Source organism: Lepidochelys olivacea (genome assembly GCF_965140295.1).
Source record: "Lepidochelys olivacea isolate rLepOli2 genome assembly, chromosome: 15".
Taxonomy (NCBI): Eukaryota; Metazoa; Chordata; order Testudines; family Cheloniidae; genus Lepidochelys; species Lepidochelys olivacea.
In genome coordinates this window covers 16,567,586-16,581,386 of record NC_140425.1, presented here as the reverse complement: position 1 = coordinate 16,581,386, position 13,801 = coordinate 16,567,586, and the positions used below count along the sequence as shown (strand labels likewise).

The 13,801-nt window shown below is 40.3% G+C and overlaps 1 protein-coding gene across 2 annotated transcripts in view; it reads left to right on the top strand.

Annotated features, from left to right (window-relative positions):
- The window catches only part of CLTCL1 (clathrin heavy chain like 1), a 59,217-nt gene that overhangs the window by 25,347 nt on the left and 20,069 nt on the right, over positions 1 to 13,801 (top strand). For both annotated transcript variants that reach the window (XM_084648819.1, XM_084648820.1), the window contains exons 6-17: positions 1,055 to 1,228; positions 2,639 to 2,836; positions 3,307 to 3,507; positions 3,657 to 3,809; positions 4,564 to 4,686; positions 5,564 to 5,701; positions 6,071 to 6,235; positions 7,291 to 7,471; positions 7,911 to 8,074; positions 9,597 to 9,722; positions 10,205 to 10,347; positions 12,096 to 12,330. In XM_084648819.1, coding sequence (XP_084504945.1) covers positions 1,055 to 1,228; positions 2,639 to 2,836; positions 3,307 to 3,507; positions 3,657 to 3,809; positions 4,564 to 4,686; positions 5,564 to 5,701; positions 6,071 to 6,235; positions 7,291 to 7,471; positions 7,911 to 8,074; positions 9,597 to 9,722; positions 10,205 to 10,347; positions 12,096 to 12,330 — 2,001 coding nt within the window. The remainder of the gene's footprint in view (positions 1 to 1,054; positions 1,229 to 2,638; positions 2,837 to 3,306; positions 3,508 to 3,656; positions 3,810 to 4,563; positions 4,687 to 5,563; positions 5,702 to 6,070; positions 6,236 to 7,290; positions 7,472 to 7,910; positions 8,075 to 9,596; positions 9,723 to 10,204; positions 10,348 to 12,095; positions 12,331 to 13,801) is intronic.

The following is a 13,801-nucleotide window of genomic DNA, read 5'->3' as shown; positions in this document are numbered from 1 at the left end:
AAACAATGATCACAGCAGAGATTTTAAGTTAATGAGAAGAACTTGGCTGCTTAGTATGTCTTGACAGGGCAAATACATACATCTGCACTTAGATTTGATAGGCACATGATGGTGCAAGAAAACAATAAGCCATTGCATTTGACTCCTAGATTTTTCTAGATGGTGTCATTCAATATCACCACTCCTTACTGGATGTAATTCCCACTTCCTTTGTTCAGCTCTCATGATTTGAGAACTAGCATAAGGAGTCAAATTAATCTCTTAACCAGATTTGTCTCTGAATTTTTGTAGTTTTCCACTATAAGTTGCAAAAGTGCTAAAATGTGAAATTGCCAGCTAGCATAGTACCGCTTTTTAGCAGATGATGCTTGTTTAATTTTAGGTGACTAGCTATAGTGAGCAAATTTGGCTCTATGATCTTGGGTAACAATAGACAGCTGCCTCTTAACCTAACAGGATCAGTGGATTAAAAAATTTCACAAGCAGTTGTATACTGGTGGCTTTACTTCCATTTGAGGCTTTCAGTCATAAGCCATCTCTCAATACCACTGCTTAACATGTCTCTGAATTAATGTCCAAAAGTGAGACTTGCATAATTTTACAACTACATCGGAATATTTAGGTTTTAGGTTGGTTGGTTGACTTCTTTTCTAGGAAGGCCAGCCAGATTTGAATAGAGAACAATGGGATTGTAGTACTAATGTTAACACTAACTGAAACTCTTAATGCAGATATTAAAGCTTGCATAATTAACATTCTTGCTTAGCCATGCAACATCCTAGCTTAGCCATACCTGGGATATCTTAACTTCTGCCTTGGAGACAGATGTCTTGTCTTCTACCTGCCACTAGCATGGAATTGCAGTTCTGTAAGTGACCAGCAGGATTGTTACACTCCTTCCTTGCAAGCTGAAAGCTTACAGCTGCATCTTCCCCTTTTGCCAGCCAAACAATATAGTGAGAATATTTTCCTTCTACACAGCACTGCCGTAGGTTTCTTGTAGCTTGATTTTGACAGCTCACTGAGACTGTATATTGTCTTTCCCTTTTGGCAGATTGGAACTAAGCATGGCGTTATCTACCTGATCACAAAGTATGGATACATTCACATGTATGACTTGGAATCTGGAGTGTGTATTTACATGAACCGTATTAGTGCTGACACAATCTTTGTAACTGCTCCTCATGAACCTTCCTCTGGCATTATTGGTGTGAATAAAAAAGGACAGGTAAATTGGGTTCTGTTGGCTCTTGAGCCTCTTAACTGAGCATAGGAATACTCTAGTGACTTCTGCGCAGGACAACTAAAGGCATAGTCAATACCATTTATCTAATCAAGAGTACCCCACACTTGTTTAGATAATGATATACCAAGGATTAGTTAAGATCTCAGACCTCTGATTTACACTGCCACAACTGTACAGGAAAGTGTTTTTTGTAGTGTGAGGCGCATAGGAGAAAAATCTTCAAACTCAGTCGAACATTCTGTTCCCACAGTTCCTTACTGAACTTGAGAACTGCTCTCCTAGTTTTGAGCAAGATTGTTTTAAAAGGCTACTATATAGTGCATATGGCAGGCAGCTCAAGCTTGTTATGGTTTGTTCATTGTTTAGTGAGTACAATAACAGGCTTTCCTGTATCTGGCCACTTATTTCTTGTGTGGTTTGACAATCCCTTCTCCACCTTCCTCTCCTTTTTAGTCTGATGGGAAATGGCAAGGAAACTTGCTGTGACTTCAGTTGACTCTATTTAGACCATGTATAATGCATATGTAGAAAATTGTTACCACAATCCAAGACACTCAGCATGCCAACTTGCAACACTAGCATGTACTTGGAATAGAAAAGTTCCTTTTAATGTGCAAAAGGTGTGCCACTGAATAGCTGCTTAAAGAACATGCCTCTCCAGATTTAGGGTATAAAACTTTCCTTAATTAAATCTCAAAGGAAATCTAGCACCTGAAACTATTTTAACACTTATTTGCCATGATAGTGTTGCTGATTGATGTATTCATTGCTGGCATAACTTCATATATCCAGTAAAGTGAGCCATTGGACACTCCGCAAACTTCAGATTAGCATTACATACTACAGTGTGTAATAGTAGAGGCCTCAGCCCAATTGTGATGGGCACTGTACAGACATAACAGAATGCCCTTTCCTCAAAGAGATTATCTAGCTTAAAGCCTACAAAACTTTAGAGTAGTAGGAGAAACAATGTGGTGAAATTGCCCTCGGTTATAGGTTTTGTCTTCTAGACTGTGGGTAGACCAGCAGTTCTCTAACTTTTGTACTGGTGACCCCTTTCACATAGCAAGCCTCTGAGTGCAATTTACCCCCCTCTTATAAATTAAACTCTTAATATATTTGACTGTTATAGATGCTGGAGGCAAAGCAGGGTTTGGGGTGGAAGCTGACTGCTCAGAACCCCCCCATGTAATAACTCGCAACCCCCTGAGGGGTCCCAACCCCCAGTTTGAGAACTCTTGGGGTAGACTGACAAGCTGAGTTCTGAGACACAAAACAAAGCTATAGTTCTCTGTTGATGAGCTGCTTGGACTCTTAATTCCTTTGCTCTATTACTTTGAGCTGCTATTTTCAGCAGGATGCTCCTGTTAAGGCTTTTTTGTCCTTTTCCAGGTGCTTTCAGTTTGTGTTGAAGAAGATAACATCGTGAACTATGCTACAAATGTTCTCCAGAATCCAGACCTGGGTCTGCGTATGGCTATCCGCAGTAACCTGGCTGGGGCAGAGGAACTGTTTGCCAGAAAGTTCAATACGCTCTTTGCACAAGGAAGCTATGCAGAAGCTGCTAAAGTGGCAGCATCTGCACCAAAGGTGAGTGCTTTTAAAGATGAAGACTAAGGATTAAAGGTGATGCTTATTCTAACATCCTAAATACACAACTAACTCTGCCGCTTGGCAGTTACTGCACTTTCAGTCAAAAGTGTCTTTATCTTTGAGTTAAAGAATAATTTGGGTTAATTTAATGTACAAAGAGTAAATGGATACCAATATGTTTCTAGTTGAAGAATCTAGCTTGTTGTGGACCCTGCAGAAGACTAGTAGCTTTTCACTAACAGCTTCGTTCTAGGTTGGGCATAGTATATAGAGAAGAGCATAATCAAAAGCCTCTCGTTGTTGCATCAAAACTGATGGCAAATTTAAAAATGCCCAAGACATCAGCATGTTTTGAGTAGGTTACTACACAAATAGTTCAGGTACAGGAAAGGCAAGGGTTATTCAGATGGATGTAACTGAAACCCTTTTTAAATCGTGGCTCTCTTCCCCTTCCCGGTATCTTTCAGGGAATCCTGCGTACCAGTGATACTATCAGGAAGTTCCAAAGTGTACCAGCCCAGCCTGGGCAGGCTTCTCCTTTGCTGCAGTATTTTGGTATCTTGCTTGATCAAGGGCAACTTAACAAATTTGAATCTTTAGAACTCTGCCGTCCAGTCCTGCAACAAGGGCGCAAGCAGCTCCTGGAGAAATGGCTGAAGGAAGATAAGGTAGGCAAATGTTTTGGTTTAAACTTTGCTGCTGTATGTGTCTTGTGCCAGTAGATTATTACATGTTTATGTACTTAGTGGGTTAGTACTTGGTTCATCTTCACTATCTCATTTTCTGCCTAATCATCAAATGCTACTTCTGCTTTCAGCTGGAGTGCTCTGAGGAGCTAGGAGACCTGGTGAAGACAGCTGATCCAACCCTTGCACTCAGTGTTTACCTTCGTGCTAATGTGCCAAACAAAGTCATTCAGTGCTTTGCAGAAACTGGTCAATTCCAGAAAATAGTGCTCTATGCCAAAAAGGTAAATGGTTTTTGTTACAGGAGTAAGATTGTGTAATACCTCTACTGCTAGACTCCTAGTACATATCTGTGTGCAGTACTCTAACCTCTACGTACCCTGGGTATCTTCCATGAGATAAGACAAGGACTTAAACATTTCAGAGTCTGTAAAGCTGATAATCAGTTGAGAGCTGCCTTGCTCAATTTTCATGTTGACACTCATTTCTAAATGAATGCTGATACAGTTCTGTCATGTAGCAGGACTAAGCATCAGCTTAGCCCATGAAGAATCTGAACTCCAAAACTCTCTCTATTTTGGAACACTGGAGAACATGGCCTTAGAAACCAGCTATATAATAGAGACTGAACTGGGAAGATAATATCTGCAGTTTCATTTGTGATCACAAATACAGTAACTTGCTTGTCCTTTGTCTCCCCACCTTAAACTTTGGACAGCAGTTGGTCTAAAGCATTCCCCACAGACTAGTCTTCAAGTGTAGAGACTGAGCATCTCTTCCCCAGCTGGAAACATAACCGTGTAGACTAGCACAAGCTTTTAAAATCTGTCTTAGTTATTAGTGTATGTGGAAACGTTAAACACTCTTTTCACAGCTTGGGATGTGATAGTCTTGTGTGACTAGGTTGCATTGTGCGGGGAATAAACATGTCTGCAGCAGGTGTCACTGAACTACAGTATGAATTGTGAGCAGAAGCTTGTAAATTCCTAAGCATTTCCAGGGAGCTTTGACTACTAAAATTGTGTGTAATTGTTCTAGGTTGGCTATACACCAGACTGGATCTTCTTGTTGAGAAGTGTGATGAGAGTCAGCCCAGAACAGGGACTGCAGTTCTCTCAGATGCTGGTGCAGGATGAGGAGCCCCTGGCTAATATTAACCAGGTAAAAATGTGAAGCTGGTAATGACTTAGTTTAATGGACATGTAGTCCCATCTGAAACTAATGGCGTGATTGTAAAATGAAGTCCAATCCAGTGAACTTTGCTATACTCCTAGGATTTGAATTAGCTTGATTTGGGCTGGCCTATGGGCATACAGTGTCTCTAGTAACACTAACTTCAGAAATGGCTGTAGATTGAGTTCTGTGGATCTTCTTGGCTTTCGCAAGGAGAACAGCACGTCTTACATAGCAAGTTTGCTATGCTGATTGATGGGGGACTGCCAAGCTTCAGTCAAGAAGGCTGCTGCTGTTAGCCCTAATTGGCAGGAGAAGGGAAAGACTTCCATTCAATGGGCAAACTAGTCCCCAAAGACTGATCTAGATTATAACTTTTGAGGTCTTTATTGTAAAAACAAATGGGCACTGGACACTGAAACACTTTTTCTTTAGGGAAATAGTCTAACACTTATGAAGTAGAATACTATAACTTGTAAGTAAATCTATCAAAGTTGCTCCACTTACTGGTTATCAAATACTTGTTTGATACATCAGCCAAAATGACCTGTCGTCAAATTCAGACACAAAAAATACAGGTCTGAATTCTCCCTGGTATAGAGTGAATAAACATTTTAAGGTAAGTCGGTTTGTGAGAACACTCTCTCAACAGGTAAAATGTAAAGTAGAAACACTACTCCTGCAGAAGTACAATGCTAAAAGCTTTAATCTAAGTTAACAAGTTGATAACTTAGAGGTGCTGCATATGTCCTGATGGCTCCTTTTTGAAGATCAGCTGCAAGACTCCTGACTTATACTCAGAATTGTATAAGAACTTTATGTGGGCGAGTGACCACTTTTTTTTTTTGATTACTGTCTACTTCAGATTGTAGATGTATTCATGGAGAACAGTCTCATTCAGCAGTGCACTTCCTTTTTGTTGGATGCTTTGAAGAATAATCGCCCTGCTGAAGGACACCTTCAGACACGTCTGCTGGAAATGAATCTGATTCATGCACCACAGGTAAGATTCCTCAACCTAGTCTTCTTAAAATAAGTCTCATTCACCATTTTCCTTCACCCTTTTCTTGAAAAACAAGCATATTTTTAGAACTCCAGGCAGTTTTTTTTTAATTGCCTATAGCTGGAGATTGCTACCATCAAAAGCATTGACACAGCATTACTATGGAGATACCTATTGTAAGGGTGTTGTAGAGTTTTTTTTTAAATAAACATCTGTAGAAGTGCAGTTGACTGACTTTAATTGTTACTCAGTGTGGTCTGTTCCCAGTAACTCTCCTTTTTATGTAGTTTTCCTTACATCATGATATTCCTTGACTGTGGATGGAAACTGGAGGCTTAAAGTTCAAGGAAAAATTGTATCCCCTCTTAGGTTGCTGATGCCATCCTTGGAAACCAGATGTTTACACACTATGATCGTGCTCACATTGCCCAGTTATGTGAAAAGGCAGGCTTGCTACAGAGAGCATTGGAGCACTATACTGATCTCTACGATATAAAGCGTGCTGTAGTTCACACTCACCTCTTGAACCCTGAGGTAAGACTGGCTTCAGCTGAGTTTTACTTTGTGCATTAAGTGTAACTACATTTCTCATGCTGTCACTTAACTATCTGTAAACTAATGCACTTTTCAGAGGGAAAGTTTAAAGTAGCTTTGCAAAGCGCAAGTAACGAAGTAAAGCTTTGTAAACATAGCTTTGCAAGCACAAGTAACGAAATCCCCTAGACCAGTGGTTCTCAACCAGGGGTATGTGTATCCCTGGAGATATTCAGAGGTCCTCCATAGGGCATAACAACTTATCTAGGTATTTGCCTAGTTTTACAACAGGCTACACAAAAAGCAATAGCAGTCAGTACAAACTAAAACTGATTCATACAGACAATGGCTTGTTTATACTGCTCTATATACGATACACTGAAATGTAAGTACAATATTTACCTACTTTCTCTTTACCATATTATAATAAAAATTGGTAAGCAATTTTTCATTAATAGGGTGCTGTAACATTTCTGTATCTTGCCTTTTTTGTAAGCAAGTAGCTTTTAAGTGAAGTGAAACTTGGTGTACAAGACAAATCAGACTCCTGAAAGGGGTACACTCTGGAAAGGTCTAGGGCAGTGACTCTCAACCAGATCAAATGAGCACCTTCAGTGACTGGCCAGTAGGTATTCAGCCCTGCATCTGTAATTTAACTTCAGGAAAGCCTTAATCATTCAAAGTCAGTCTATATGGCCAGTGGCAATTCTAAACCTGAAATTGGTCTCTTGGCAGCTCAAACACCTACCTGGTAAAACTAATTCTTGCCCACAACAAACATCATGTGGGTGTTCAAAACAATAAAAGTATCTGACGAACTATTGAGGTAATGTGTTGCAGAGTCCTTGTTGCTATCAATTTTTAGGCAGGTTAAAGAGATCAGCACTATTACCATGCCCAAATTCTTCTAAGTATGCGCTCCCTCCTGTTGCACATCTAGGACATGTACATATGTTTCCACCTGCCAACAGTGCAGAATGTAACTTCCACTTTCCTGCTGAACTTCAGTGAGGTATGTATACAACTACTAAAACCATTTTAACTTCTGTTCTTAGTGGCTTGTAAACTTCTTTGGCTCCCTGTCAGTTGAGGACTCTGTGGAATGTCTCCGTGCGATGCTATCAGCCAACATCCGACAAAATCTACAGCTCTGTGTGCAAGTAGCTTCTAAATACCATGAGCAGCTTGGCACCCAGTCTCTCGTGGAGCTCTTTGAATCTTTCAAAAGTTATGAAGGTGAGGTGCCCTTATGTTCTGAGGGAGGTACTTGCTTTCCATCTGTTTTGAGATGGAAGAAGAGTTGAGTGGGGTACTAGCTCTGAACTAGTACACAGCCTTTCAGTTGGAACCAAGCATGAGATTAACTGTAGTCTGGTGTTTGCAGCTATTTTGCAGAAGATACCTAGTTGGTGTGTATGATCTCCTGGAGATCATACGCTATCTGGGTTGAGGAGGGCAACCATATGCATAACCGACAGTCTGAGTGTTCCTTTCAGCAGCTTTTCTTGTAGACTACTGGTGGGACTATTTAAATTCACCTGTCCTGTCTCACCACTTATTGGTGGCTTTGTTCCTTATTCATAATTATCAAAGCATGTAACTCCTCACCTAGGTGACAACAAGTTGAACTCTAAATGTTCATAGTTATAAGTAGGTAATCTCTCCTTCTTTCTAGGATTGTTTTATTTCCTGGGTTCTATTGTGAACTTCAGCCAGGATCCAGATGTCCACTTCAAATATATTCAGGCAGCCTGCAAGACGGGTCAAATTAAAGAGGTGGAAAGGATCTGCCGTGAAAGTAACTGCTATAACCCTGAACGAGTGAAGAATTTTCTCAAGGTAACTTTCCTGACTGGAGGCTAGAATAGTAGTGCATAGAGGGACCAAAATATTAGCTAAAAGTACAGGTATTGGTCTTAAGGAATCATACAGTGCTTGCATCTCTTGTATTTGCACTTAATTCTGTATCAGTCTTGGCTCTCAAATAGTTCCCTTTCACAAGGAGTACCGAACTTAGTTGTGCAAATTCTACACAGCAGTGAGAGGCTAGATGTCTAGCCAGTATTACCAGAGATAGCTGAGCTCTAACTTGTAATTTGTATTACTGTAGGCTTAGGCACTAGATGCTGTAAAAACTAATTTCATTTATTTTAGATTAAATATGAAGCATTATTAAAGCCCAAAAGGTGGTCCTGGGCTAATTTGTACAGATAAAGCAGTATTAGTTCAAAGTAGCTGCATATTATCTTGGGCTGTATACTGATCCCAGTGTGACCAAATTTTGGTCTGCCATAAACACCAATAAAACAGTTTGTAAATATTTAGCCTTTATATTGGTTGCTGAATGTGTACTAGCCAGATCAGACTGTTCTAAGGTACCCCTCAGTCTTTTCTCAGGACTAAGCATGCCCAGATGTATGTTAACCTTTCCTGAAGTCTAGATTTTTCTAGACCTCCTGACTAGATTTGCTCACCTCTGGACTGTCTTCGATTTTGTCCACCTTTTCCTAAAGTTCAGTGCCCAAAACTGGACACTCTAAGCCAGCCCAGACTTCACCAGTGCCAAATACAGCAGAACAACTATCTCCATGTCTTGCATGACACTCTGCTGTCATTACACCCAAGAATGGCATTAGTTTTTTTGCAACTGCATCACAGTTAGCTCATATTCAATTTGTGATCCGCTATAACCCACAGATCCTTTTTAGCAGAACTCAAGGATGTTTCTGTGTTACGATTACCTCAGTTTCAGGGGAAAGTTACTTCCAGCTCTGGGTGTGGGGAAGCAAGCATTCTTTCCAGTGACTCACCTTATTAGTAAAATCAGGCTGCTTTTAATGGCCATTCTACAAGAATGGAAAAAAGTGTGAAGTTTATGCAGCTTAGCCCAGGTGCATGGCCTTCCTTGCTTGTTTTTGGCTTCTACATTCTTAACCTTGGTTTGATTGATTGATTGATTTATTTATTTATTTTTTTGGGGTGTCCAACTTGAGACTCCTTTTTAAGGGGTCTGACTCTCAAGTGCTGAGCATCCACTCTCTGCCAGAACCTTTAAAGGTAGATAGCTATATGCATCCAGGATTTGCTAGTCACTGTTTTAAAAAACAAAAATAAAGCCCTTGCCCTTTAAAGTAGAAATACACCTGATTTGGCTGGCTGTTTATGATGGAATACAAGGGGCTCTTGAATATTGGCATCAAAGGATGAGACTGCAATCAATTCAGAGTCAGCATTTTTCTGAATGGTAGCCTTTTGCTGGTCTGAAATTAGGAGAACAGTTAAGGCGCTCTGCTGATGTCTCTGCATAATTTGTAAAGATAGTGACTCTCTTTCTTTCTATTTCCCTTCCCCAAACATTCAGGAGGCCAAGCTCACAGACCAGCTTCCTCTGATCATTGTTTGTGACAGATTTGACTTTGTTCATGACCTGGTTCTCTATTTATACCGCAACAACCTGCAGAAGTACATAGAGATCTATGTTCAGAAGGTAAAATAAAATCTCTTCTAAGGAATAAACTTAGAAAGGGACCAGTATGTACAGTGGGAGCTTTGGTTTACCTAAGGTTCTGTAGTTCAGAAGTGGTTGAGCCCCGTAAGACTTAAACCTTGTGTATTGGATAATAGAGCAGAATGAAACACCAAGATTTCAGTAAAGTGTTGCTTAATTCATCCCCCAGCACCCCCACCACCTTGTCACTAAAGTATGTTCTTGATTAGATTTTTTTTTAGGGGGGAGAAGGGGTCAGTCTCATAACTTATGACTATTCTTTTGGTGGTTTTTGTAGAATATTGCTAGTTAACAGCAATTTAGTGATAACTTGTACTTCTGAAGTCTCGCTTAAGAACACTTCAGATAACTAATTGAGGTGGTCCTGTTTCCTACATTTCTAAACATTAAATTTTTTTTTAAAAAAATTTCTCCAGTTATGGCACAGCTCAAAAAACCATTCTTATGGGGGTTTATTCTAGGTGAATCCAAGTCGTATACCAGCAGTGATTGGAGGACTGCTTGATGTGGATTGTTCTGAAGATGTTATTAAGAACTTGATCATGGTGGTTAGAGGCCAGTTCTCAACTGATGAGCTGGTGGCTGAAGTGGAAAAAAGAAATAGGTAAGAATAGACTATAAAGGTACTCAGTGTAAACAGTCATTCCATTTGGCTCCAGTAAAAGGCTTCCCCCATGGTATATAGGAGTTGCATCCATTGCTCTAAGTCAATCCCATTTTGAAAGATCAAAGTAAAAATGATTTAAAGCAATTAATTTGGAGCTCGCTAATGTGTGGCAGTTCTCTTGACTAAGCAAAGGAATTCTGTATGTGGAGTTTCAAGAACATGAGTATGGCATGTAAGAGGGTGTCAGAGTATCTCATTTATTAATTCAGATCATGTATGGCAGTCTTAAATTCTGAGAATAGAGTTTTGGTCCCATTCATGAATATGGGAACTTGGAAAATCACCCCAGCCTTGTGTAATGGGAGAAGAAACAGCCCTGTGTCTAGACTTGAGTTTTGACACGGTTGACTAGAACAAACCAGTAGCTATTGTATGGAAGTATACAGGGTAGATCAGGGGGAGGAGGGGCTGTGTGTGTACACATATGAAATACACAATGACTGTGACTAGGTTAGTAGAACAGGAATGGAGAAGGGGCAACATATTGCAAATGTTGGGGCAATGTGGTTCTTCTGTCCTGCATCCCAAATTCGGGGAAGAAAAGAAATAACAAATAGGGAGGTCTACAAAGCCATCACAGAGCATTGTCTGTCAGCTGAAGGACTTGTTTGCTGCAGTTTTTCTGCAAGTACTGGGACCAGGAAACTAATACCATATAGGGTGTACTAGCTATAAAAATATTATTTTGAGCCCAGTGGACACTTAATCACAAGCAAGAATTTGCTAAATCATCTCATTCTGAAAACTTCCACAAACTATTTCTATAATGCTCAAAGTATGTAATCCATGAAGTATCCTGTCACTATATCACTTAAATGTAAAGCCTAAATCACTCTTCTCTCCTACTAAACCTTGCCATTCTTAACACTTCAAAAATTCATTTTGTTCCTGTCTTGCCCTACTGAAAATATCTGTGGTCTGGTTAATTCTGTCCTTTACCTAAGCAGAAGGTTATAGTAGTCATTAACCCAAAAGTCAGTTGCTAAAACTCTTTTCCTACTGCTTTTTAAGGGTGGGGTTTTTCTTCCCCACCACCAAGTTTCTGCTCTAATTCCCCTGTTTTAAACTGAGTTTAAACTGCTGCTTCCTGACTTATCAATGCTTTTCAGACTCTGCCCTCTCCCAGTACAGCTGCTTTAACATCACACTTTGCTGGGAACCGTTTCCCAGTTGATGTATAGCATGTTCCACATGCCTTACTCTCAACTTGTTAAATGAGCACAATATTTTTAAAGTGAAGTCTCCTTTAAGGGACTTACTGTGCACAGATCACCTGTACACTGACACTGCTTTGAGTTAAAATTTTACTCTAAACAAGCATTCTTGAGTAACTTATGGCATTCTTTATTTGAGCCATGACTAGGTTTCTCCTAGTCTTTATAGAAAGGACGGAGGGGAGAGATTTTTTTCCTTAAAAGGATCAGAGAAACTCCAAATTGTCTGTCTGCATGCCCCTCAATAATAAGCTTAGGGGTATTTTAAATCTTAAATGGGGTTATTTTGTAGATCATTCATGGTAAGAATGATTTGATCTAGAAGACTGATTATACTAGGACCACAGCCTTTCTGGGGGACAACCTTGACCTTAAAATTTGCTGGCACTCCTCTCAAGTTAAGGAATAGAATTGAGCACTTTAATAGCACATTTGGTCTGCAAACTTAACAAACTTTATTTTCCCCAAAAGGCTTAAGTTGCTGCTGCCATGGCTGGAATCTAGAATTCATGAAGGCTGTGAAGAACCTGCCACCCACAATGCTCTGGCTAAAATCTACATTGACAGTAACAATAATCCTGAGCGGTTTCTCCGGGAGAACCCATACTATGACAGCTGTGTTGTAGGCAAATACTGTGAAAAAAGGGACCCTCATTTGGCCTGTGTTGCTTATGAGAGAGGGCAATGTGACCTTGAACTCATCAAGGTTAGCAAAACTTGCTTTTGTATCTACAAATACCTGCTGTAGTCTAATGTTTGAGTGGTGGTGGGTTTTCAAATGTCAATATTGGTGTAACCAATGTTCTGATTAGATTTTAAGCGTAAGCCTTTCTAATGCTGACCAAGTCCTACATGCCTTAAATATAATCCCATTGAAGCTAGCAAGATTTGGCTAAATTATGTACATTAAGTTTTATAGAACAGTTGATGTGGGATTTGTTTAAATAGCCCTGAATAAAAGCTATTACAGTACTCTTAGAGTCCATAATAGAAAGAAGGTACCAGGTGCAATTGGAAAAAAGCCTCTGAACACATTTGATTCTAGTATTAGTAGCCTTGGATAGGTTGTCTTGGTTTCCAGAATCCCAAATGGGAATGGACTCCCTCTACCATGTATCCCTTGCCAGCTCTTCCCATTGCTTCTGCCAACTGGTCAGCATAAGCCTCAAACTCAACTTCATCAACAGCTGATCACTTGTTCCAGTGCACAAGCCAAGACTATGGTGGAAACTGCTGAGTAGTGTCAGCATATAGAGCACCCTATAGTCCACACTTCCACAACCAGTCCTAGCCTGGAATTGCTGCCTGCTGGAACATGGTGTGGTTCCTTAAGGGATTACCCTTCTGATCAGTGTTACACTGCACTAATTTAATGATTCAGCATGAAAAGCTTGGTTGTGTCCACTGCAGCAGTTGAGTCTAGTCTTTGCATGCTGTCTTATAGAAATGTGAAAAGGAGAATATAGCCACAAAAGTGGTGGTCTTAATGGATTGAATCAAGAGTAGCTTACAGTAAAGTTTTCTTAAAGTTAGAAACAGTTTTCCTGGTTCCACTCTTGGAAGTGGACAGACAGATTGACTGACTGTTCTAGGCTCCCTTCTTGGGGAGTGAGTTCTGTGGTACTTGCTTTCTCCTAACCCAGGTGCTCCGCAAAGGGCTTTTTGTCTTCCAACAGCCAAATTTTCTACTACAGAAACTGATATTCCTCCCCTCCCCTCCCCCCCAAGAATTGAAGGCTCTCCTCTTGTCATAGGCCCTTTCCTAGGGTGAACTGGGAATCTTACTTTGGCCACCTGTTAACTGTGCAGATCACTGCTATGAGAACTGTAATCTTTAACTTCTGTGCGCATATCTGCTTGACAGGAGGGGAGGTTGCCAGGCTGTATCTGCATTTACATGATATGACAGGCTCTGGTCAGACTTCAGACACCGAACCATTTTAACTATAACAGTTGGTGTTATAGGCACGCCATAAAGTCAGGCAGTGCTAACCTTGGTACCCAGCCTAGTCTTAAGCAGTAATGGAAGGAAGAATTGGACTGTAGGCTCCTATTAAAATGGTTTGAAAAACAAAACCTACCTTGCTGTCCATTGAAGCTAGCACTGATAAAATGTAACCAAAATGTACATTGAGTCACAACTCAAACTGCAGTTAGAATCAGTCAAATACAAAGCC